This window comes from Microtus ochrogaster, unplaced genomic scaffold (genome assembly GCF_000317375.1).
Source record: "Microtus ochrogaster isolate Prairie Vole_2 unplaced genomic scaffold, MicOch1.0 UNK3, whole genome shotgun sequence".
In the NCBI taxonomy this organism is placed as follows: domain Eukaryota; kingdom Metazoa; phylum Chordata; class Mammalia; order Rodentia; family Cricetidae; genus Microtus; species Microtus ochrogaster.
In genome coordinates this window covers 3,143,696-3,170,700 of record NW_004949101.1, presented here as the reverse complement: position 1 = coordinate 3,170,700, position 27,005 = coordinate 3,143,696, and the positions used below count along the sequence as shown (strand labels likewise).

Genomic DNA, 27,005 nt, shown 5'->3' with positions numbered 1-27,005 from the left:
CACCCTTGCTCCAGGATAGTCCAGCAGCCCCTAGAGAGGTTAAGACAGGTGATTAACTCACTTGAGATCTTCAGAAGGACCCTGATTGCAACTGTGTTGATTTTGAAACAAGAGGGCTCTTTAGAAAATAATGAATATTGCCAAATACAAATGCAGTGCTTTCTTAGGATTTGTGAAGAATTGGCTTCAGAACTGCTGAGCATATGAGAATCTATTGGTCCAGTTCATATGTAAAATATCATGGTATTTGCACACCTTCTTCTGTATGCTTTAAGATACCTCCAGATCACTAATGCCCAATGCAATGCAGATGTTTAAATAGCAGGGTTGAAGTGTTCTCATGTATTGCATAGTGCTACACTAGATTATTCAGGGAATCATCTTTGTTTCATTTCCCCTTGCTGTAAAAAGAAAATACCCAGACCAAAGCAGCTTTGGGGAGAAGAGGGTTTATTTTAGCTTCCAGTCCCAGGACAGACTAGCGGGGAAGTCACAGCATCAGAATCCTAAGAGCATTGGTCACATTACACCTACAGTTGGAAGCAGAGAACAATGAATAGTGAGTACATTCTAGTGTGAAGCTCACTTTCTCCATCCTTATGCAGTCCAGGATCTACTGCTCAGGGAATGATGCTACCGTTTTCAACCTGCAGTTGCTTGAGTGACGGAGGTAGACCCTGAAGACAAGCAGGACTAACTGTATACAAAAGCCAGATGTCCCTGCCACACCTGAATGAGATCCCTTCACCATTCTTGAAGCCCGCTGTGTCGTGTGCTCATGTTCACGCAAGAAGTGGGAGCCAGCAATCAGTGAGAGGCTCTTGGTAGACGATGATTCTAATAAACCAACGAATCATCGTTTATCTTAGATGCATCATGGATGTTTTCCCAGCCTTTCCCCTAACAGTCCTAAAATGGCTCCTGTGGTTCCAGCCATCACGTCTGTGTTCAAGACGAGAGGGGAGAATAAAAGGCTTCAATGCCTTTCTGAGACCCTTCCATCTTACATGTCTTTGGTAAGATGATGGCCAGGACAGGGCTAACAATTACAACTTTAGACTCATTGCTCCTGACCCTGGGAACTGAAGGTAGGACTTATCTTTCTTGAGGTCATTTGTTGCCTCAGTGTAGTAATTTATTTCTGCACAAGGGATATGGAATCGCTTTCTATTAGGTAATATTCCTAAAGACGCTTAAACCTGAAGACATGAGAGACCCCTCTGTTAGGTCACCCTGCAGGACAAGGCCTGTGGATCCGTGGTAGCAGGTCAGCCAGGGCCAGAGCGTCAGGAAATGTGTGTCAAGATTCCAGAGGCTGGAGAAGAAACCGAAATATCCAGAGTGGTGTTCTGGTTTCTTCCTCTGAGCTCCTCAAGTTGTGACTATGTGAGAGAGAAGCAGTTCTAGGAAACTGTCCGAGAATGCTTTGTACCCCACCTAGAGATCTCTCAGGAGCTAGATCCAGCACAGCATGGAGGTACTGATGGTTCTCACTGGTTGATGGGCAGGGAGTGGATGTGTTATCAGAGGTCATTTGGAGATGCTCACAGCACGAAGGAAGGGTATGTGTAGAGGGAACCATGAAGACACCTGGTGATCAGCTAAGCAAAGGAGCCAAAGGAATGGGGCAGCCACAGAAGCTTCAACAGCCCGCATGTTAGGGAAGGCCTTGGCAAGCCCACAAAGGAAACCAGCAATGTAGACAGAAATCAGGTCTCTCCCCTTGTGATCCTGAAAAATGGTCAACAACCAGCTTAAGAAGGGCTTGTTTTGAGGGTTTTTTTTTGAAAGAAAAAAAAAACTTAAAGAATGAGAATGATTGTAAGTAAAAATGTTTAGCAAGTATTGGATTTAAGCTGGGCATCATGACCCGTACCTGTATCCCAGCACTCTGGAGGCTGAGGTAGAAAGGTTACAAACCTGAGGGCAGTCTGGAATACCACATGAGAAAAAGAGGAAGAAAGAGAAGGGGAGGGGAGAGGAAGGAAGGGGAGGGGAAGAAGAAAGAGAACTGACTACTGAATTTGGTTCTTTTCCAATGATCTCACACTGTTTCTGTTACAATGCCCCTTTCTTTAGAATGACCTAAGCACGAAGTTCATTTCACATGTATGCCTGCTAAGGAATGGTGCAGTGGGGTGGAGTAGGGGGTCAGACTAAAGGCACCTTCCTGGAGACTGGAGCCAAGAACTGTGTGAACCTGGGACAGTTGGGATGCCCAAAGGCCTCCCATACCCCAAGTTCTTTCTACTTGGATAAAACCATATCAGTAAAATCATTCTTAGGGAGGCATGGAAGAATTCTGTGTGGAATCAGGGTTTTCATGACTTCCTCCTCAGGCCTCCCCAATCTCCTTCTGTCCAAACTAAACATGCTCCCTCCTTCAGCTAGTTCAATCCTGTGGCTAAACAGGGGTCCAAAAACCAAGTCCCCTGAGCTTTAGCTGGAAGCTACTAAATAAAGAAATCTTTTTTAATTGCAATCCTAAGAGGTGAGGACATTCCTATTGGCTCAGTTGTTTTCCTTCCTTTCTCTTGGCCGTATCACCTCTTGTCCATATTTGCATTGGTTTGGGTTTTCTACTTTTACATTGTGGACGCAGGGTCTCCTCTGCAGCCCAAACTGACCTAGGGCCCACTGTGTAGTACACTTTCATGGATGATAGGCATAAGCCAGTGTCCACCATGCCCAGCCTCCTCTCTCTCAGTCTTATACTTCCGGGCACCTTCCCGCCCAGAAAGGTTCTAGATCTCTGCCTTGCTGTCTTTGACACTACCTGACTCTCTCCTTGACTTTGCTTATCTCTGTCTCTTTCTGGTTACACCCCTCTACATTCAATCCCTCCTCCGGCCCCCACCACTTCTCACCACCCACTCCCTTATCAGTTCCTCTGGTGTGTCTGCTCTTAGTAAGCTCTGGATAACCCTAGCGAGTAAACCACAGCAGATTCATGCAAGCACTTGTATGTTCAGGGGCCTGCCACTTTCCCTAGAGCTCTTTGTAGTGAGCACACAGCAGAGCTGCATCTTCCCTTCAGGTGAGAAGGAAAGATCTGTGCAACAAAAAGCACTTGCATAGACTGGGAACGGGTGTAACTGGTCTACCTTGCCATCCTGGCCCTTGACATCAGATACCTCCAGCGCCGGCTGACATGGCTTGGCTGTTGGGCTTGCCGTCTCTAACTGTACTTTGTCCTGTGCAGGTGGGAATCCCTAGTCCTTGTGCTGATGTACCTCATCTATATTGTCATCATGAAGTAAGTAAAACACTTGCCATACTGTGTAAGGATGTAGAAAGAAGAGTGGAGGTGGGAGGTGGGATTCAGAGTCAGAGTCCACCACCACACACCCAGTGACTGTTGGGCATCTCTATCATTTTTATTAGGAATTATAAAAATGATCCTCTGACTCATATTTGATGACAAAATCAACACTTCCATATTTCATTGAAGAACTCTCTAGAACCTGCCTTTCTCTTCAGGATCTGGCAGTCATGCTTTTAGGTTCTATTAGAATGAAGGTGACCCCCCAACAAGTTGTGTTTCTATGCTGGGTTTGGGATGATGGGATGAGAGCTATGTGCCTGAAACCATACAGACTTCAACTACTCCCGATGTATCATCAACAAATTACCCCAGAACTTAGTGTCTTAAAAACCACAGATCCATATTATCTGATAATTCAAAATCCCAGAGCTGCTTCAGTGGGAGGATCCTGGCTAGAAGTCTCTCCTGAGCTTGCAGGTTAGACATTGATTAGGGCTGAAGCCATGAAGCTGAACAAGGCTGGGAGGAAGCAGTGGCAATCGCTGAAGACATCCCACTGTGCAGTTCACCTTCTTTAGAAATTCTTTTAGAAGCTCCAAGTTTGGGTTCCTGGAGTCAAGAATCCTCTTCTTTTTGAGCAACTGATCCTGCATGATGCAGAAATGTCATAAATTTGGTTTCTCCAACCCTGGTTCTGACAGCTATGTGTACCAACATGCATTTATTGGAGGGTTTGCAAAATGAGGTGGTCTTCACACACAGATGTAATTAAAGGAAAGGGGAGTTGAGGAACTTTGCCAGCAGGCTTTCGATAGCCATTGCACCCTCTAACCCGGTTACCGTAAAGCCACGAATTGCAGGTCACACGTGTAGACATTAAGGTAGTAAGCAAGCTTCTACCCCAAGTCACACCACATTTAGCAGCTAAAAGAAGTTTGTTTTTGCTGAGGCCTCAGCTTTCCCACCATTCCAGATGTTCAGACCAGCAGGACACAAATAAAATTGCAAATAACAGCTCCTGCTCTCGTGGAATTCTCTGCATAATTCCATCCCAAGTTCTAAATAGAAATCTCTGCTCTTTAGCCGCCCCTCTCTGCAATCAGAGGCTCTGATCATTGGGTTTTATAAAATCTGATTTATAAAATTGCATGCTTCACAATAAAATAGCTTCAGGGTGCAAGCACAAAATTTAAAACATTCAATTAAAAATATAAAACAGTGCCACAGTCGTGGGAGGGAGGAAAACCCAACAGCATATATTAGGCTCTTCAACTACCTCCTGGGTAGATAGCTTACTTGACTTTAAACATTCTGTCTGAGAATTCAGAAGCCATTTTGACTGGCCAAATAGGTAGAAAGAGAAATACCTGGCACATGCAGCATTGGCAAAGATTGACCTTTATTCACCCTGGTCCCTTCTCTGGGATGAATTCTGTAGATGAGGCCATATGGTCTTGTGAGTTAGCATTAAGTGCTTCTCGTTAGCCCCTAGCAACAGCTCTCACCAGCCAATGAGTAGCCTTGGGGATGTAACTAAATTTTTCAGCCATTTTAATCTCGGTTTCCTCCTCTCCAAAATAAAATGAGTAATAGTTCCTACTTCAGTTGGTTCTTTATCAGGACAGGGTGTAACCAGTTAGTTTTCACTATCATATCTGGTTTCAAAAGAGCCATCACTTGGAACTAGAAAAAAAACATCCTGAGTGAGGTAACCCAGACCCCGAAAGATGAGCATGGTATGTACTCACTCATAAGTGGATATTAGCTGTGAAGTAAAGGATAGCAAACTTACAGTTCATGACTCCAGAGAAGCTAAGTAACAAGGAGAACCCTAAGAAAAACATATATAGATCCACCTGGAAAAGGGAAATAGCCAAGATTTCCTGACAAAACTGGGGGCATGGGGTTAGGGGGAAAAGAAAGGGTGGAAGAGGAAGAGGCGAGGAGAAGGGGAGGGGAGAGGAGAACTTGAGGGAACGAGATAGTCGAGATGGAGGAAGGACAGAGATGAGAGCAAGAAAAGAGATATTTTGATTGTGGGAGCCATTATGGGGCTAGCAAGAAACCCAGCACTAGAGAAATTTCCAGGAATCCACAAGGATGATCCCAGTTAAGACCCTGAGCAATAGAGGAGAGTGTGCCTGAACTGGCCTTGCCCTGTAGTCAGACTGATGAATGTCTTAAATGTCACCATAGAACCTTCATCCAGCAACTGATGGGAAGAGAGGAAGAAACCTGCAGTGGAGCACTGGGCTGAGCTCCCAAAGTCCAGTTGAAAAGTGGGAGGAGTGAGAATATGAGCAAAGAGGTCAAGACCATGATGGGTACACCCACTGAAACAGTCTACCTGAGCTAATGGGAGCTCACCAATACCAGTTGGACAGGGAAGGAATCAGCATAGAATGAAACTAGACTCTCTGAATGTGGGTGACAGTTGTATGGCCGGGGTAGACTATGAGGCCATTGGCAGTGGCACCAGGATTTATCTCTACTACTTATACTGGCTTTTTGGGAACCCATTCTTTTTGGATGGATACTTTGCTCAGCCTAGATATAGTAGGGAGGGCCTTGGACCTTCCCCAAAACAATGTGCCTTACCTACTCGGAGGAGTGGATGGGAGGTGAGGTGGGGGGGGCATGGAGGAAATGGGAGAAGGGGAGGGAGTGGGAACTGAGATTTGTATATAAAATGAAAAAAAAGTTTTTCTTTTTTAAAAAATGAAATAAGCAAAACAACAACAAAACAAACAAAACAAGCCATCACTGAACACTACATGTTTTTAAAAGCCTTCATTGTATGGTACTGTTATCTTGTGATTAAAACCCCAACAAATTAATAAGATACTAATTATTCTTTGAGAGCAAACCCTTGTGCAAGTTGTTATCTTTTTAGGGAAAACAGTTTCTAAGGTAGCACAAACACTTCTTCCAGCTAGATATGGTTTTAATTCCAGTACTTCTGAGGCAGGAGGATTGCTAGCCCAAAGTCATGTGTTCTGTATAGAACATTCTGATTACCCTGGGAATGCACAGTGAGACCCGAAATTAAAAAAAAAAAAAAGCCACTGCTTTTCTCCCTGATACTGGGAAAGGTAGTCGTACTGAACCTAGAAAGCCTTTCTATTCGGTGAATTTTGAATATAAGCAAACATTGACAGAATTACAAGCCTCTCGTGATCACCTTCAGCCCCAACCCATCAGCTCAACCTTGCTCTATGTAGACCTCTTTCCCTCCCTCTATGTAATTTTGAAGTCCCGGGCATCATTTCATGGTTCACCATGAATATTTCAGCATGTGTTGCTAAAAGGACTTGTTTTTACCCTAGCCATGATTATTATTGTATCTAAAACAAGTGCTAATTTCTCAATATCCCAAATAGGCACTCAGTATTCCAACTTCCAGAAGTATTGTCCTGCTTCTCAGTTTTCTTTGGGTCTCATAAATATCGTAAATATTCCTCAAGTCAGAATCCAAATGAATGATGTTCAAAATTATTATAGTTGGGAGCAGCTCGCTTTGCAGCTCTCTCTCTCTCTGCCTGTAACCGCTCCCCTGGGCTGTATGTGTGTCTGTGTGTTTGTCTGTGCAGTTTATTTCTTAGGCAGAGTTTGGTTCCAGTTCCATGACATGCCAAAGCCAATTCCTTTGTTCTCTGTGTGCTCTGCATGTCCACATTTGACTTGAATCAGAATGAACTGTGTCAGCGTGCACTGCACGTCTAGGTCACCTTCCTCTTTGGCAGTGGCAGCCACTGATGCTCAACATCTGGAGCCATTGTTTCACAAGGGTATGGTATAGTGGTGTTCTGATTCTGTCCCACGTAGGCATCCTGAGAATCTAAGACAGGCTGACTGGGTCCCTTTTCAGAGCCTACATCTATCACTCTTGATTAGTTCCCTGTTTTCCTGGGTGCCAAAAAGGAACAGTCACAGGTCCCAGAGAATTCGGGAAGGGGTCCATGCGAGAGAAGGTTCAAATGCGGAGCACCCCCACCCACCCCTACATCACAACCTGTCTCTACCAACTAGTTATGAAATTCCCACGGTTATTGCCCTCACAGAGGTACTGACTGAAAAGCCAGGCACAAGAACACAGTAAGAGGGGACAGTGAGGGGCCTTCTGTCTTAGAGCAAAAGGAATGAGGGACAGAATGAAACTGGTTTTAAGTGATTTCTGGCCCAGCCTGAATTCCAGTGGGAGACTGAAAGTCAAACTGGGTGGAAGTGCATCTTCAGGAGGTAATACCGGGGCCAATAAGCATTATTCGAGTGAGAGAAGGTGTCATAGTGGCCCAAGGCACTCTGTAATCCCTGTCACTGCCTTTCCTTTGCCCTTGGGATTTTGAGAATTCCTCTGGGCAACTTCAGAGTAAAGGGACAGAACATTTTCCTGCCCAAGCCATTCTAGCAACCTGCAAATACTGCTTCCCTTCAATGCTGGAGACCATTGAATGCCAAAGGCACTGCATGGTGTTCCCTGACCATCACTCCAGAGCACTGGAGCCTAGAACATTGGCATAGCCACAAACCGCATGGACCTAAAGTAAGGGTATGCAGTCACAGTGATCCTAGCAATAAAAATCTCTGACTGTGGGAAACCAAAGTAGGTTTAGATGAGCAGGCAGCCGTAGCATGCTGACCATGCCCCGTGCTGGAGCCTCACCAGCTGTATCCAGCCAGGAAGATCTCAGGGGGGATGCTGTGGAGTCGCAGAGAGGAAACCACAGGCAATGATAGATTCTCCCCACTTGTGCTTGCTCAGATACAACGCGTGCATACATCAGTGCTTCGAAAGGAGGACGAAGGGTGCTGGGAACATGGTCAACGGCTTGGCCAACAATGCTGAGATCGATGACAGCAGCAACTGTGACGCAACTGTGGTGCTACTTAAGAAAGGTAAATAGCAGGTCCTGAGCCCAGGGCGGGTCCTGCACTGCGAGTCTGTCTACCTGGCACATAGCCACAGCCGGGCATTCCGGGTGGCCCTGAGAAGACAGAGAAGAGCTGGCTCTCCTGCCCTGCCCCGTGGGCCATACCTGGGTCCGTTGAAATTCCCAGGGAACCCATTCTGTGAAGGTTATTTGGGCAAATGGGGCCAGCAGAGCCAGGAGAGAAGAGAGGTTTTGAGGTGCAGTTAAGGTGGTATGACTGAAAAGTTACTTAACCTCTCTGAGCCTGAGAGACGCACATCATTCCTGCAATGCGTAGGGCCAGTTAAATATGCAGAAGAGCTTAACACAGTGTTTCCTAGTAGCAGGCATTGTAGTTATCATCACATATATCCAAATTTACTTTCAGACTACATTAACTCAGATACAGAAGGAGAGAAAAAATTACCTTTGTTTTCAAAGTAATTCTTCTATTTAATAGGCTCTTACAAAACCGTCATTATGCATGGGAAACAATATGTTATTCTCTGATAAATAACATTGTTTGTAAGAGGCATAGAAAAATTTCATGTTTTGCTATGAATGTATTTCATTTTTCTTTTTTTTTTTAAATTTTCTCTTTGAAATGTCCCACATGGTCACTTCAGGGGAAAAAAACAAAGAATAAATTAGAAACTTTACAGGTTATTTTCAACTATATCTCTAACTTTAGATTCTTGATACTTTATTATATTGTGAAATTATATATTTGATATATTTTTTTCTGAAGGACTATATGTATGTTTAATGAAAAACTCTGGTGTTACTTAGTACCATTCCATGTGAGGATTTTCTTTAGTCTCTCTCCTCTGAGTACTTCAGAACCATAAAAGGAACTCTGGAAGGGGGGCAAAAAAGCTAAATAATATTAGTGCTGGGGCTGGGGAGATGGCTTGGTGGGCATAGTATTGGTCACACAGTATGAGGACCTGAGGTTGAATCCCCATCATACACACACATAGCATCTGTAACATCAGTATTGAGGTATACAAACAAGAAGACACTGGGAGCCTATTGGTCTACCGATCTATCTGAAACTGCAAGCTCCAGATTCAGCAAGAGAGCTGCTCTCAAAAGCTAAATTGGGAAAGGAATTGAGGAAAATATCTTGACATCAACCTCTAGCCTTCACACCCATACGGGCAAGTGAATCCACACATACACACACTACACACACACACACACACACACACACACACATACACACACACAGCAGGGAGGGATAATAAAGCTGATGCTACGAGAGATCATTTTATGGTTTCATGGCCTGGAAAATAGGCGTGAGTACTAAAAGAAGCTCCAGCTGTGTGCCTTTGAGTGATGGGTGTACAGTGCTCTTCCACAGAGGGAAGACTCAGGCCTGAGTGGAATGTTTCATATTGTGCAAGACTTGTCTGAAGTCTTCTCCTGAACTCTGATCCTCTTCATGGCGGGCAGCTCGCCCCTTGTTCCCTCTGTTCATGGGATGGCTGCAGGAGTGTGCACCTATCCACATCACCACCTCTGCCTGGAACATAAGTCAGCTCTACAGCATTTACCAGTGCATGTGGGATACTATGCATGGGCAAGATGGGTTATCAACGATTATTGGGGTCTTTTTTGTGACCCAGATCTTAGTGGGGAGAAAATAACTCTTTGTGAACAAGGAGGACTTCTTTTACTCTGCTCATTCTTACCATATTGATAAGTAGTGTTGTAGGGGTTCAAGAAAATGCTAAAGGAAGACCCCAGGCTATAATAGTATGCAAAAACAAAGGGTCATTCGTATCCAGGGTCATTCACCTGTACAAAATGGCGATGACCAGGGTCAAAGGGGTGCAGGCCCTTTTAAGCATAGCTAGGGAAATTTCAGGAACAGTTAGGTCATCTAAAGCATGATTGGTTAAACAAGCAACAGTTACATTAATATATTTTTCATTGGCTGAGGTTTTAGTTTTTCTATCTTGGGGCATACTGGGACAAGTCTGAGATGGCTTTAGAAGGTTACAGGAACTGTCCTTTTTGGTCACTGTTTTATGATACTGTGGGGGCTGGCTTAGCCCTCATTCGTGTTTTCCTCTTCCTCTCTGCTGCCAGAGGCAGTATTGACTAATGGCCCTTTGTTGGGGAAAACAAAATCTTGTTTTCTCTTTAAAAAAAAAACTGAAACCTAGATACAATTGTAAATGGGTGAAATTTAGACTTCTCAGTGTTTGAATAGCCTCAAGTTATTTCAAATGAACTATTAAATATGACCCATGATTTAAATATGACCCCTAATTTTGATAATTACAATCTTCATTGGATAGATTCAAGGAAGGAAAGAATGAAAAGGGAGGAAGAAGCTGGTGGGAAAGGAGAAGAGGGGAGAGTGATAAGGAAGGAAGGAAAATGGGGGGAGGAAGAGAAGAAAGGAGAGGAGAGGCAAGTGGATTGGATGGATGGATGGATGGATGGATGGATGGATGGATGGAGATGGATGGGTGGATGGATGGATGGATGGATGGGTGGGTGGGTGAATGGATGGATGGATGGATATGAATGGATGGATGATGGATGGATGGATGAAGATGGATGGGTAGATGGATGGATGGATATGAATGGATGGATGATGGATTGATGGATGGATGGATGGATGGATGGATGGATGGATGGATGAAGATGGATGGGTGGATGGATGGATGGATGGATATGAATGGATGGATGGATGGAGGTAGATGGGTTGGTGAGTGGATTGATGGATAGATTGAAGGACCAACAGACAGATGGATAAACAGGTGCAAAGGTGTGAAGGAGTGGGTTGGGAAGAAACAATAGGAAGAGGAATGAGTGAATGGCTGTCTCCTGGACTCCATGTATTGTATTTTCTCTTTCACATTTCCCTAGCCAATTTCCACCGCAAAGCGTCAGTGATCATGGTGGATGAGCTGCTGTCGGCCTACCCACACCAGCTTTCTTTCTCTGAGGCTGGCCTTCGAATTATGATCACAAGCCACTTTCCTCCCAAGACCCGGCTCTCCATGGCCAGTCGCATGCTGATTAATGAGGTATCTGGAAAAGCTCAGTGAAGAAAGGAAAGGGAGGGGAGGGGAGGGAAGGGAGCAGAGGGGAAGGGATCAGTGCCTTCTGATTTAAAAGATGCAGCACCTGGCTGAGAGTTGAACAGAAGCCAACCCCTCAGCCCTTTCCCAGCATCTTTGCTCCCAGAACCATCTGTGCCAGAGCCCTCTCCCTCTCCTCAGTGTATCGGGAGACATAACCTAGTCCCCTCTACTTACCGCTTTGTTTTAATGGAAAAAAAAGTTTAAAAAAATTTTAAACAGGGTCTCCCATAGTTCAGGCTGACCTCAAACCCCCTATGTAGCTGAGGAGCACCTTGAACTTCTGGGTGCTGGGTCTGCAGCCTTGTGCTAGCGCTCTCGGTTTATGGGGCACTAGGGATTGTACCCAGCATCTCATGTTTGCGAGACAAGTACTCTATCCGCTAAGCCATATCCCCAGCCAAGACCTGTTTTCTTCCATTTGAATAAATCTCTGCCTTGTAAACTTGTCTCCATGTTGCAAAGGAAAAGTTACCATAGTTTAAAACCAGCCAGTGCGCCTGGCGTTTACCCTCCCCTGCAGCGGCAACCTCACAACCATAGTCCTATCCGGGTGCTGTAGCTTCTTGAATATAGAAAAGGGCTCCCCACAGGCTGGAGAAGAAAAATTATGTCACGGTGCGCAGGTGTCAAAGGACTGCCCACCCCAGATGTAGAACCTTTCCCAAAGGGAATTTGAAAGTTCCAATGGGTCATAACAGCTTAATTCCCCCCCACCCACCACCTCCAAAGGAAATTGTCTGAATCCGTTGTTGCTTTGGGGAAGTCCCCTAACACTTGACTCCGGAGTGTTGTGGATGCATCGCTAGGGAAGACCTCCCTGGCCGTGTTTTCCATCCCTCTGCCTATAGTGACAGATCACTTTCTATTTTCAGAGACAGAGACTGATAAACAGCAGGGCATATGCCAACGGGGAATCCGAAGTGGCCATCAAAATCCCAGTTAAACACACTGTGGAGAACGGAACAGGGCCTAGCAGTGCCCCGGACAGGGGTGTGAATGGCACCCGGAGGGATGACATCATTGCTGAGGCTGACAATGAGACAGAGAATGAGAACGAAGATAACGAGAACAACGAGAACGACGAGGAGGAAGAGGAGGATGACGATGATGATGAAGGACCCTACACGCCTTTCGACCCGCCCTGTAAGAGGTCCTTGATCTGGCCTTGGGAAGGGAGATACCTGGGGATCCTTGGGAAGATGGTGTTCACTTGGCTGCCTTTTTATTATTCCATTCCAAAAGAAACTCTGGATGTGCGGAAATGTATCTGTAGGAAGTATCTGCAGCGGGCAGGGCTGTGTTGTGAAACATTCAAAGATGCAGGCACGTGGGCAAAGGTTGGAGCGTGAGCACTTTTAGCAAAGGCATTTTGTAGTTGACGGTCCCCTCTTAGTCTCTTACTCATGCTGAGGACACTTTGTTCTGAGGTAGGAGATGCACATGACACATGTCCACGGGTAGAGGCACTGCTCTGGGGGTTCATCCAGGCTGGAAACACCCTGCCCAAGATGGCTCTGGCAGGTGCATCCTAAGTTCCTTTCTTCTCACTTCCTCCCTTTGCTTCTATTCCGGATGCTGCATCTTCCACACCCCACTCTCTGAAGAGCAGCATCCGCAGGAAACACAGACCCATGCAAAAGCTAGTCCTTGGGGCCTTAGCCCCTGGGACTGACCAGGGGCTGGCCCTGGCATGTTGGAAGAGTAGAGACAAGATGTATAAGAGCTTCCAGGCCCTTGGCTTGTAGGGCGTGTCCTTGAATGTTCCAATAACCATGTCTTTCACCCCCACCCATTAGCAGAACATGTGGACCAAACCCAAAGAATTCTGTGTCCTTGCTAGACCTTCCGGAAGATTCTGCCTGCTTCATAAAGCCTGTCCTGGCCCAGTTCTCACTCACAGACATTCAGATATTAACTAGTGTGTGCAATTGCCCTGGACTGGCTGAGCTTGCCGGAGGGCTGCCCAAGCGAGTATTGTGTCATCAACCTGAAGCCCATTTAGTAGCGGATATGAGTCTGGAGTTCCAGTCCTGTGCTGTTTTCGGGTGCAAGGCCTTGCAGTGTTTCTCCCTGTGTCCAGGGGGACAGGCAGGTAACAAGGCCAACTCAGAGCAGAACTACTTCTGAGTCCCCGCCACTTCCCTAAGACAGGAGCCTTGATAGGCACTTACCAAATCTAATAAAGAAATACCGTCAAGATTCCTGTAGGCCTGCCAAAGTTAAATTGCTTCTAGTTAGTAGATTATCTCAATAGAAAAAAAGAAACATGGGAACATACAGCCCCTCCCCATCTGTGGTTTTTTTTCACTCATTCGCGGTTAATTGTGGTCACCCACAGCCACCATCCATGGTCTAAAAATATTAAATGGAAAATTACAGAAACAGTACATATGTTTGGAATCAAGCTCCAGCCTGGAACCTCCCATCATCTTGCTCTGCCCCACCTGAACCGTCCCTCTGTGCAGCAATGCATCCTGTGTGTGCATTTCCCCTGTTTCTGTTTCTTAGCAGTCACTAAGACTACAACATGCATATACATTTGTATTATAACTATAACATAACTGTTTACAGATGCAAATGGACTTGAGCCCATGGGACTGGGCATTAAATACATATACATTATATAAACAGCTATGCATAGTGCATGTATCTATACACCTACACATAAATCTACATATATTCTTGAGTGAAGAAAGCCTTACTGCCTACAAACAGAGATGTGTATGCAGGTAAACACATTTCCATAAACAACCCACTAGAAGGAAGTCCACCGAAATAAAATTGTATTTTGCTAGCTGGATTTTTTTTTCTATCGTAAACTTGTATATTTGTTTTCTCAAAATCAGAACAGAAATGAATGTTTATTATAGGTTTAAAACATTGCTCAGTTCCTTTTACTCTCTGCCTGACCTAAGCATTCTTAAAAGTCAGCACTAGAACTCCAAAGCAAGTCCTTGCAAAGGCCTCTGACACTTGCCACCCCGGCTTTGTCTCCCAGTCACTGGCTGACTTCTGTGAAGCCACATCACTGCAAACACATGGCCTCCACAGAAAGGAAGTGTGCTTTTTAATTCATGCTGTGTCCTAGCCTGGCACAAAATGGCTAAGAGGGAACCCAACACTTGTGTTCCAAGAGTACAAATAAACATATCCGCTTGGGCTCTATTTGGAACAAATGGGGATAGAACGAAGTATTGAAAATGTCCAGAAACGCTGCTGACTTGGGAAAGGAACATACCCACGCAGAAACAGAAGGCAAAGCTGCCTGAAATGTGCGCCTTCCTGCTTCGTCCCTCCTCCAAGTCATTTTCAAAGCCCTTGTCTGTGCTGCTTGCTTTGCTCCAAGGAAGGAAATCTGTTACCTTGTGTTTGGAGTCATAATTTAGACACTGCTCTCTGTATTTCTACCTTTAGGGTTGATGTGACTAAGGAACAAGGATACAAAGTGTGACTGTACAGTTTCACCGCAGGGAAACCATTTTCCTGATTTTTTTTTTTTTATCCGTCAGTGCCAAACCAAAACAGCTGAAAACCATGAAGGGGAACTTGGACCTTGGTGGCACCAGCTCACACTGTGTGCAGCTTTCTCTAATCAACCCCATCATCCCTGCCCTCTGAGTCCCATGTCATGACCTCATCGTCTCGCTCATTTTTAGTTTCTGAGGAATATTAGAGAGCCAAGTTGAGGTCATTGCTTGTCCTATTTACTTTGTAACCCTTGATTGGTGGTCTATTTCTTTCTTTCTCTGTCTCTGTGGCTCTCTCCCCCTGCTGTAATGCCAGCAAGGGGATTCCCCTAGAGCTCCAGATAGGTAAAGCCTTGATGCCCAAATGAAGAACTAGCATAGGACCCAAAGATCACCTCTTGAAGCCCATCACAAAACAACCCATAGACTTGCGTGCAATTCGAAGGCTTTGCATGTGTGCCAATCACACAGCTCTTTTGCTGGGTCTCCAGAGTATATGCTCCCCGTCTGGCCTAGGTAGAAATGTCTACATCATCATCTAAAGTTCAGGGAGGCTTGTAATAGCAAAATGCCTGTGCAGAGATTTGAAACAGCCCTATTAAGGCTATATCGTTAGGAGCCGCAACAATTAGCTGGGACCATTGGTGTCTGGTTGTCCGAACAGCTGACGCAGCCACCATAAGGTCTCAAGGAGCCAGGACGGCACAGAGAGTCCAGGAGCTGCTGGCTGGTTAGTCATCTTTCCCAACCCCTCTCTGTCTTTGCTCTGTCCAGGAAAATGAGCCCTGGAAGTAAAGCTTACAATAAGAGTTTCATGGCCATTAAGAGTCATTTTAACAGATTTTTAACAATGTTTAAGACATGCCTGGTGGCCCCAGGGAAAGGTGGGACCCTCACCTGTCTCACTAATATCTCATCTTTAATCCACCCGAGAACTCTGCAAGTTCAGTGTTACTGGATCTACACTTTACGAATGATAAACGTAAGATTTGGAGAGTTGGAGTAACTGTTCTAGTTCTGTTTCCATTGCTGTTATGAAACACTAATCAAAACCAACTTGAGGAGGAACGGGTTTTTATTTGGCTTACATGTCCCAATCAGAGTCCATCATTAAGGGAAGCCAAAGCAAGAACTCAAGCAAGACCCTGGAGGCAGAAACTAAAGCAGAGGCCAGGGGAAACATTTTTTACATCTTTGCCTCCTACAGTCAGACTCTCTCTGGACTCCCAGCCCCCAAATTATGACATGGAGACATTTTTTGATTTATGAAATCTTGGCCTTAGCTTAGGTTTGTTCCTCTTAAAACTTAAATTAACTCATTTATATTAATCTATATTCTGCCATGTGGCTTATTACCTCTCCTCAGTACCGTACACCCAACTTCTGCATGACTAGTTGGGAAATCCCCCTTTTCAGATTCTTTTTCAGAGTTCTTATCTCTGTCCTGAAGTCCCGTCTATCTTCTCCTTTCAAGCTGTTGGCCATTCCGCTCTTTATTAAACCAATCAGAAGATGCCTTAGGCAGGCGAGGTAAAACAGAAACATCTTCACACAGTGTACGGAAAGATTATCCCTCGTGTCTTCACAGCCCACTTTCTTCCACACCCCAGGACCACCTATCCACGGGTGGCAATGCCCACAGTATACTGGACCCTCCCATATCAGTAATTAATCAGAAAAAATCCCCCACAAGGAAAGACTTGCCTACAAGTCAGTCTGAGGGAGGCATTTTCTCAATTGAGGTCCCTGTTTCCCACATGACCCTAGCGTCTGTCAAGTTGAAAACAGACAGACAACCAACACAGAGATGCAACAACTCAGCTCCTAAAGCAGAGAGTGCCTATATCCCAGTGTTGTCTGATGAGGAAGCCACCCCCTCCTTATATATTCTTCTGCCTTGCCCATCTGATAGGGCAAGCTGGTGCCAGCGATGACAGGTACCTCTTCTACATAGTTTTTTTTAAGAAAGAAAGAAAGAAACAAAGAAACAAATGTTGTAATAGGGGCAGCGGGGCTGCGTCCCCGGCACCCGGCCACCCACATGGCTAGCTCTAGCTTATGCCCGGAAATAATTACACGGAAACTATATTCTTTTAAACACCGCTTGGCCCATTAGTTTCAGTTTCTTATTGGCTAGCTCTTACATATCGATCTAACCCATTTCTATTAATCTGTGTAGCCCATAAGCTGGCTTACCAGGAATGATCTTAACCTGCATCTGCCTGGAGTGGGAAAATCATGGCGACTCACTGACTCAGCTTCTTTCTCCCAGCCTTCTGTTCTGTTTACTCCGCCTACCTAATTTTTTGTCCTATAGAGGCCAAGCAGTTTCTTTATTGCTTAACCAATGAAATCAACAGAGTGATATATGACACTCCCACATCAAAGAAAGAAAGAAAGGAAGAAAAAAGAAAGAAAGAAAGAAAGAAAGAAAGAAAGAAAGAAAGAAAGAGAAAAGAAAAGAAAAAGAAAAAAGAAAGAACAATTTAGAGGCTAGTAAGGTGTAACATGAATAGATTGCACATGGTTTGAAGAGATAAAATAAATTGTATTAAGCCTTATATTAATCACTGTTCACCATAAGGAGGTAAGAAATTACTTCCTTAACTCTGATGGGGATATGAGATTGTTCAATCATTTTTGGAAAACTATTTTTAATCCTTAGTAAAAAGGTAAGCACACACACTTTATGGCTTGGCAGCTTCCCCTCAGATCTTCAGCCAGAACAAGGCCGTGCTCTCCAGAAGAACCAATCAAGGCTATTGATAGGCACTGTCATGATTATGTTCTACAAATGACCACCACCCAATGTCCAGCCCCAGGGGAATGAATAAGCAAGGCCAGTTTATTCCAGGCAATTAAAAGGAATAAACTAATGGCACTTTTATCTACAAACAAACATGGTAAGCAGAAAGAAAGACTACTCCATGATTAATTCCTTCAAAGTTGGGGATGAATAGCTCATGTGTGGCAGTCAGGGTAAGGGTAGGCTAGAAAGAGGCACAGAGAGCTTTCTGGGAGATGGAGATGTTTTGTGTCTCAGTTGGCATAGATGTCACACCTGGGCATATGTATTTTTTTCCCGTAGGCTAATTAGAAGTTGAGTAGGACCATAATAAAAACCAAAGGATTTCAGTTAATATATTTGTCCAATCTGAGGTTATAAGGAATTCATGGCAGGATAGTCACCTTCACAAGCATTTCTGGGTGTTCCTGGTATGAAAATACTCAATCACCACAGAATGGTTAAGGCAGGCATCTCTGGCAGGTCCATCATCTTGTCCTTTTACTTTTTAAGTGTGAAAGAGCTTATTTGCAAACCCTTTTCAGTTTATGATGCAACACCAGGAACTTTCATTAGATGGCGCTGTGTCGGCTGGCACTGTAATTTGGGACCCGTTAGTGGTGGTCTTCCCAGCTCCCCACACTGACACACCTGCTCACAACACGGCTCCTTTGCCGAGTACCTTCCTCATCTTCTCCCACCTAGCCCATTTGTTAGTGTCCCCCAAAAGCCCAGTGTTATCTGAAGTGACTCAGTTAGTACCAGAGCTAACCAGCCGGTGGGCAGCACAGAACCTCTCTTTTTCTGTTTGGTTTTGTATGTCCAGCTTGGGTGGCGGTGGAAAACCTTTTAAGCCTTTTAAGAAAAGAGGTATATGATAATACTTAGCTCCAGGGAAAGCAGTGTGAAGGCTCCCAGAGTAAAGAAATAAAGCTGGGTTTTTTTTGGTTTTTTTTTGTTGTTGTTGTTGTTTTTTTATCTTTCCTTTTCTTTTTTGTTTGTTTCTCCCCCACAGCTGGCAAACTGGAAACCGTGAAATGGGCATTCACCTGGCCACTGAGTTTCGTCTTGTACTTCACTGTCCCCAACTGTAACAAACCCCACTGGGAGAAATGGTTTATGGTGACATTTGCTTCCTCTACGCTGTGGATCGCAGCCTTCTCCTACATGATGGTGTGGATGGTGAGTGTGTAAGGGACCCTGTGCATCGCTGGGTCTCGTTAGAGCGGAAGGTGTGCCCTACCAGAGATGAAGAAGAACGGAGTTGCACCTGGTAATTCTTCCATCCAGTTTTTGCTCCTGCGGGTCACAGAACAGCCCACATCTTTGCTCAGAGGGTAAAAATCACAAGTGTTTGCTCGGCTTGCATAACCATAGGCTGGCTTGATTAAATTATGCTATGTCAAGCTCTGCAGCTCTGCACAGCTCCAGGACGGCCTCTTTTGATTCAAGGTAGCAGGCTGGGGTCACATCTACTTCATGGTGTTGATTCTTTTTCTTTGGGTTGGTACTATCCTGGAACGGGTAAAGTAGAAACGTTAGGTGCCTCTTGGGGTCCTCCCTGGGGACCGATCTGTCTTCCTATTACTTCCTCTCCGCACTCCACATCCTGCACCTGTGAGTGAAAGAAGTAATTCCCCAGCTTTAGTGTAGGAACAGTAGCAGAGCCTCAAGCCAACGACGTGACTGCTCAAGGGTCCCTTCCAAGCTAAAATAATGATCCATTGATGGGACTAGGTTATGGGGCCTCAAAGGAGCGCTGCCCCAGAGTCATTTTTGGAAATATGGACAGCTCACTTCTATACCCCTTAACTGGGGAGCAAACCTAATCCATTAGAATTGGGCAGAAATTGAAAGCCATGACAAATTATGCAAATCCAAATTAGCCGCACTTGGGTGTTTGACAGAAGGGCAATATAAATTCAGGAGGATTCAACTTAAAGCTCGAAAATGTTCTGGGAAGATGGTTTTGGAGGTAATACCAAACTTGTAAAGCTGGCATGATAAAGTCACAGTTACTCCTGGCCTCAGCCTCACGGGGAAATGGAGTTTTACAACTAGAAGTATCGTGACTGAGGGTTCTCACTCAATGAGGCTCCCACAGCAAATGTCTTCAATGCAGAGTTGGGAGACTGGATTGTTGTCCCTGACCTCAAGGTCTAAAGTCCACTACCCATGGAAAGGATGAATCCTGATAGTGAGTGACAACTTCAGGAGAAGCCAGTGGCCTGGACTGGGCTTCCCAAGCCCACTAGTTCCCCAGAGCCGTAGGCTTGACCATAAGCATCCTAAGGATGGTGAAAGAACGGTGGGCCAACCCCAGAGTCAGGCCACAGTCCTGCGGACCCTAGGCTCGGCCAGGCGGCAGCAGCTTTGCTTTACAGAGGCTCTTAGAACATAGAAAGATGTGTTTCAGCATCCTCCTTTCCTCCCTGGAGACAGACATCAGAAGCTTGAGGCCACCCTGGGTTAAATTCAGCTCAGAATGGGAAGGAGAGCTTTTTCTGGTTTGGATCTGAATGTATTGAACTCACATCCCCCAGCCTTTCACCACTGGCCGAGGCATGCTGCGAATGGACTCCCAGCTGAGACACAAGGTTTTCATCTCCTCAGGGTATTACAGAGGGTGTGACTGCCCCAGTGGCACCCTGAGAAGGCCTAAGAGTTCCAGGTGTTGCAAGCCCCATTTCCTTAAGCCAACAAACAAGAGATTGGTCTCTTTTTCTACCTACTTGGCAATGGATCCTGACCCTGCCACCCTCTCTTGCCAGCTTTCTGCTGCTATGGTTCCCCTCTTGAGATCTGGGGACAGCTGTGGACTCATCTGTGTGGCTGAGCAATGGGTCATAGCAGCCCACCCTTTGCACTTCACCTCCATGGAAACTGAGAAGCTGCCTTAAGGATGAGCCCACCAGCCCAACACGGAGCCCCCTATGCCACTTTCCAGCAGTGTGGCAAGTGTGGTTTGCAGATGAGCCCACCAGCCCTCTCTGCCACTTACCAGCAGCTTGGGACCTGGGCGGATGCCTCCCTGTTCTGTTTCTTCATCTGAGGAATGGGAAAAGCAGAGCACTCAAACCAGATGGCTGTGAGAATTAAGAAAGTTAAAATTGAGCATTTAGCCCAGCGCCTAAGTACTAAAAAGAAAGAAAGCGATTATGGTGGAGAAGTTGACAGTGGCAGCAAGGGTTTCCAAGTGTTCTCTTCTTTCTGTCGTATGACCAAAAGCAACCTGGGGAGGAAGGTGTTTATTTCATTTTTCCATTTCCAGACCACAGTTCCTCTTTGTGGGAAGTCAGGAAGAAACTCACAGCAGGAATTTGGAGGCAGGAACCATGGAAGAATGTTGCTTACTGCCTTGCTCCTCAGCCCACATTCAGCTACTTTTCTTATACATCCTGGGGCCAACTGCTACAGATAGTGCTGCCACAGTGGACAGGACTCTCCTGCATTAATTGTCAGTCAAGAAGAAATCCCCTTGCATCAGTCTGATGGAGGCAGTTTCCTTAGCTGAGATTCCTCTTCCCCCATGTGTCAAGTTGACAAGCAAAATTAACTGTCACTCTGACTTCACAGAAGTGGGGATGGGAAGGCTGGTTAGGACCTCCCTGACAAGACCAGCTGTGAAGCCAGCCCCTCTCCGGGTCTGGTCAACCTAATTGCAGATCTGCAAGCACACTGCTTACATTCCTAAGCACAGCTTGACAGCCTGAATCATCCAGGGCCATCTTGAGTTCAAGTGTTTTGTTTCAATATTGTCTTTTCTCTTACATTCTAGTTTTTTCCAGTGTGCATGCATCACCAGAAAGGAACAAATGATAGCCCCACCTTTTATTGAAAAGTCTGGGTTCTGTCTAAGCATCACCCTAAGGCCGGCAGTGTGGGTCTTATCCACATGATGTTCATGCCCTCCTGGGTTAAAATCCAGAAAAGATGCTGCCCCACCCCCACCCCTAAGATGGTCCAAATTAGAGACTTTTCTACATCTTGATCAGAGGGAACTTGTGCAGGTAGCTCACAGTATCTCTTGGTTCACTGCCTCTTCCTGCTTCCTCCAAGGTCACCATCATTGGTTACACCTTGGGAATCCCTGATGTCATCATGGGGATCACCTTCCTGGCTGCTGGAACCAGTGTGCCCGACTGCATGGCCAGCCTTATCGTGGCCAGACAAGGTGGGATCTCCAGGGACAATGAGGATAGGGAAGGAAGGAAGGGAGGAAGGATTCTCTGACTGGTGGGGGCTGTGCAGTGTGGCAAGGAAGGGGGCCACAGATGCTTCTTATAAGGAGAGATAGGTGGTAGCAATCTCAGTGCCATGTTGGCCAGATGTCTTCCTGAGATCAGAAATGTAAAAAAAAGAGGCAGAAGACATTGCTGTGTAAGGCACAGATGCTCGCCCAGGTAGCTACAGCCCTTTCTGGTCACTATTATCATCCATTAATTGTAAAATACCTACCAATAAATACAGAAAAATAAAAACAGCTAGCCTGGAGTGAGTGAGACACTGAACTCATTCAGCAACTCCAAGAGGTAGGGATGACTGTGCTTTGATTTCATAGATAAGGAGACAGACAACCCCCATAATTAAGCCCTCCAAGTTGTCAGTAGTCAGTTCTCAGCACGTGACAGGTAAATCTTACCTGTGGACCCTGTCGACAGTGACACCCTTCCCGGCAACCACGCTTATTTCCATGCCTGGTGGACATTGAGAGGCATTTATTTTAAGCAACAGCAGCAACAAAATTTATCACAGTGCCCTATAGAAACTCTACTGATGGCATTATCTTTATGTTACTCGGTTATTAAGAAGCAGTGAATTCGGGGTAGGACAGGTGGGAAACGGTGCTGTGATGTGCAAATTAACAAGCCTATGGACCCATGTTTGTGCCGCGGGGTTTATTTCTTCTGAAAGGGGGGCTCAGAAGTTCCAGTATTCTTGGAACCAAATATGGAATTTTTTATCACTTACATACACTGTCTTCATATCTGAAGTGAAGTCAGGAGTCAGCAGATTGTGGGTTCTCTGTATTATAATCTGTTATTTTTCATACTACTGATGGGCTAAGAGAGAATCAAATACATGGTCCAGCAAAATTCCTACCAGGCTGCCAGACCAAAGACTCAGGAGAGCCCCTTGTGGGTGCTTCCTACTGAGTTCCCTTTCCTCCCTAATGGTCTCTTGTCCTTGCAGGGATGGGGGATATGGCCGTGTCCAATTCCATCGGGAGCAATGTGTTTGACATCTTGATTGGTCTCGGTCTTCCCTGGGCTCTGCAGACTCTCGCTGTGGACTACGGATCCTATGTGAGTGCTTTTCTCCATAACTTCTTAAGTCCAGACTAAACAGACTTCTTCAGTGGCCTTGGCCATTGAATTTTGTCTGCTAGTAAGGAAGGTGTGGAGATAGTAACGTTGTGAGGGAAGCAAATTCTTCTGGTACAGATCTTCCAGAGTCACACGTATGGAGACAGAGACTCAAGACCGTAGAGCAGAAGTCGGCAAACTTTCTGTCTCAAACAGGACATAAGTACAGGCTGGTGTTGGGGGGGGGAGTGCGGGGGGGATAGATGGTCTCTGTCACAGCCACTGCCTCTGCTGCAGTAGCAGAAAAGCAACCACAGAACTTCAGTATAGAAGCTGAAATTGGAATGTTTGAAGCTTCCATGCTGTCATATATTATGCTTATTTCTTTTCAACAATTTGAAGAAGTAAAGATCATCTTAATTCGTGAGCTCTGCAGAACCAGTCAATGGACCAGAATTGGCTGCAATCTCTAGCTAGTTGCATTGCATGTGAAAAGGGATGGTAGAGAGAAATCATCTAGGTGGAGTATCTCAAACAGGTGTCGTCTTTTGGGTGGTCTCAGATTCCAAATAACCCTCCTTAATTCTGCCGGTCAGTGAGTAAGGTTGCTGTCAGTCAGCTCCTGTGATTGGCCCATATCAACCATACTCACAACTGTGTAGTGTATAAACTAAAATACTGACAGATGCCCATAAAATATATAAGGACCACACAGAAGGCATACTTGTTTTGAGTGTTTATTTTTCTCTGCATTCCTGAAGGAAAATCTTACATGGGAGATACTGCCAAGGGATCCCATGAACATCTTTTAAGTCTGATGATCCATCAGGAACCAATAACAGATTATACTCCAACTAAGATTTATTACAGCAAAGCATATGGAGAAAGGGGCAACAGGAAAATGAAATGTATCCACAGTCCCAAAAGGTCTGGTGCCAGCTTCCAGTTCCTTCCCTGCCAGGTTGCACAGGCCCTGCTTTCTCTGACATTGAACTCCAGGGACATGAGTGAGTTGTCTTGTGCAAGGAAGTCCCCTGGAATCTGAAGCCTTTATGGGGCGCTGGTCAGGCAAGAACATTTCTACTCTAAGAACAGCTATGTTCATTGAATCTCAGCACCCGGATGTACATCATCTAGCTTGCCTAGCATCCCCCTTTATTGCTCATGAACAAAACACCGTCAACCAGCAGCATTCTAAGAGCAAGGATTGGCAGAAGCCTCCTGGGGGGGCGGGGGACTGTGTTAACACCTGGTGCACAGAAGGTCACGTTACTCTTTTATTTGTTAGAGTAGTATCACTAGGTACTATTAATATACTGCAGACAATTCAAAAGTTTCACTGGGGTAACCCAGCAACAGCTAATTTCCGGTTAATATTCCACTGCAGATGTTCCCACTCTGACCGCGCCTAGGAACACTTCCGATAGGAAACCCAGGGAGTGTGGCAGATTCCATCATGTGGCTCTGCTAGCTTTGAGGGCCTCTCTAGTGTAGGGAAAGCAAGGGCACAGGAGACAGTGCATGGAGGTGGCTAATGTCAGGCCTGTCCCCATCCCTTTGTCTAGACCTCATTTGCCCACCAACTTGCAAGAAGGGTCTTGACATTTGTTTCTCTGTGGGCCGAGGAAGGAGAGGAGAAGCTAATGGACACTTCCTGGAGCAGGTTCCCCAGCGGCTTCTCTGAGTGACCCAGGGCCCAGCCCCATTTAACATCATTCTTGTTCTTAAGCTGGGGACAGTGGTATTGAGTGTCCTTAAGTTCAGTCACTAAGGCTGGCTTGTCACTTCCTTAAGAGACAAGGTCTGCCAATGCTAAAGGCATCTCCTGGGGTTTGTCTACAACTGGCCCACCTGAACCTTTACTTTCTTATACACGTTTTCTTCGTGGAGCAAACAATGCCGGTGATTAGTAGGAGATGGCAGCAGACCCTTCTGCAGTGCTGGCAGTTCTGTGCAGCGGCACTGGCTGATGCTCTAGCCCCTGGCCGTCCGTGACATGGAGGCCCTTGGTGTGGGGCTGGTGCAAACGAAGAAGGGAGTTTTCAGTTTTATTACACTTTAATCACTTGAAATCTATACAGCTCCATGGAGTTTAGGGTTGCCTATGGGACACTGTAACCCCAGAAGATGACATTTCAATGACCCACCGTGTAGCCCAGAGAAGACCAGGGTTAGCTCTCCTTGATTTATTTTCTCCTTCTAGTTTGTTTTTAGACAGCTGAGATCCACTACATGGATATTTCTTATGTTGCCTTTTTTACTTCTTACTAGATGAAACACATTTCACCTAAAATCTCATTAGAAACCTCATTTTCAAAGGTGGCCCAGGATTGTAGCATCTGGATTTCCCAGAAGGTACTTAGCCATGTTGCTGTTCAGGGACACTCACATGGCTTTGAATGTCACTGTCATGTTTAGTGAAGCCTGGGACGCCTTTGTACTGTGAGGTTTAGAGATCTGTAAGCATTGCATATAAATCTGATGGCTCAGAATAATGATGTGGTTTTGATGACATTTTAAATTAAGTTACACTTTAATTTTGATGAATTGGATAATTAACCTTTATTTTTGCAGTCCTGTAGAGTGAACCTAGGTCTTTGTACATAGTAGGTAAGGGCTCTACACTGGGCTACCTCTCCAATTCCTAGCTCTTTCAGTCAGTGTCTCACTATGTAACCCAAGCGGGCTTGGAACCCAAAATTATCCTGCCTAGGCCTCGTAACTTCCTGGGTCACACTCCTACAGCATTGTGCCTGGCTTACCCTTCATATTTAATTTGTCATATGTCATGCCTGAGGTTTGAAGAAAGCTTCATGCTACCTGCAGACAATGGCCACAGGAGCTTCATGAGGACAAACACTGTCTTTCACAAATTTAGCTTCCTCAAATCACAGCAGGGGTGGCAGGCACATCCCAGAGCAATGAAAACAAACAAACAAACAAACAAACAGCTTGTATTGAATATAGCAGAGCCCACTCTGGAACTTCTTGATTTTTATTGGTGTTCACCAAACACTTCCTGATCACGAACAGGAGGGCCACCTCGGGTAAAGATGAGGCCCAAAACTCTGAGTCACTCATCCTTTGGTATTCCTTCCAACTGACACTAGAAATAAACATTGATCCAATCTCTCTCTCTCTCTCTCTCTCTCTCTCTCTCTCTCTCTCTCTCTCTCTCTCTCTCTCTCTCCTTAGGCAGGGTCTCACTATGTAGCCCTGTCTGTCCTGGAATTCAATGTGTAGACCAGGTTGGTCCCACAGTCATAGAAATCCATTTTTCTCTGCCTCTGGAGCTCAGGGATTAAAGGCATTTGCTACTGCTGGCTCTCCAGCATTTGTTCTTAAGAATGCTGCATGGAAGTGGGAGCTCTGTTCCTGTCATCACCTAACAGCATCTCTGGCCTCAAACTGACTTACTGTGCTCTTAACATAAGTGCAGCAGTTACATGACCTTGACTTCCTTAGAAAACTCTTGATTATCTGCTGGTGGTTGGTTTTCCTTGGTAAGAAAAGCAAGAAAGACACCCTCAGCCCAGCTCACCATCAGCCACCCAGATCCACTGCAAGACATTCACAACCCTTCCAGTTTACTCCGGTTTCTTTCGCACTCTCCTTCCTCCCTCTTATCAAAGTTATGAAAAAGTTTTAAAAAAAAAAAAATGACCTTTATCTGAAATCCAACTACTTCTGGTCTCCTCTGTCGAGAACTAGAAGACAATGGTTAAAAACCAGGCAACCACAAGAAGAAAAAAAAACTGTGTTCTGAATACTAAATGTTCATCCCATCGACTCACTTGATATGACAGGAGCAAGAGACAGCCCTTTCAGCATAAGGTCCACTGTATGCACCAGCTTGCATTGCTATAATGAAATAATAGAGACAACTAACTTAGAGAGAGCAGAGATTTGTTTTGCTTCTCAGTCCCCTTCAATGGCATGCATTCAGTGACCTAAGGACTGTCTGTGGGCACACCCCTTAAGGGTCGACACTACCCCCGTCAGCACTATCCAATTAGCACACAAACCTTTGGAGAAAACTACCTATGTTCAAACCATAGCATCCTCTGTGTTTGATGGAGGGTTTGTTTATTGTTTATTCTTAATTAAAAATTGTTTTCATACAATATATTCTGATTGTATTTTCCTCTCCCTCAGCCCCTCCCAGAGATTA

General features: G+C 45.3%; 1 protein-coding gene across 1 annotated transcript in view; it reads left to right on the top strand.

Moving 5' to 3' along the window:
- Positions 1-27,005, top strand: part of Slc24a3 (solute carrier family 24 member 3) — a 482,375-nt gene that overhangs the window by 436,414 nt on the left and 18,956 nt on the right. The window contains exons 9-15 of the mRNA XM_005365499.3: positions 3,203-3,256; positions 8,028-8,161; positions 11,059-11,219; positions 12,149-12,419; positions 18,544-18,710; positions 21,588-21,702; positions 22,722-22,834. Coding sequence (XP_005365556.1) covers positions 3,203-3,256; positions 8,028-8,161; positions 11,059-11,219; positions 12,149-12,419; positions 18,544-18,710; positions 21,588-21,702; positions 22,722-22,834 — 1,015 coding nt within the window. The remainder of the gene's footprint in view (positions 1-3,202; positions 3,257-8,027; positions 8,162-11,058; positions 11,220-12,148; positions 12,420-18,543; positions 18,711-21,587; positions 21,703-22,721; positions 22,835-27,005) is intronic.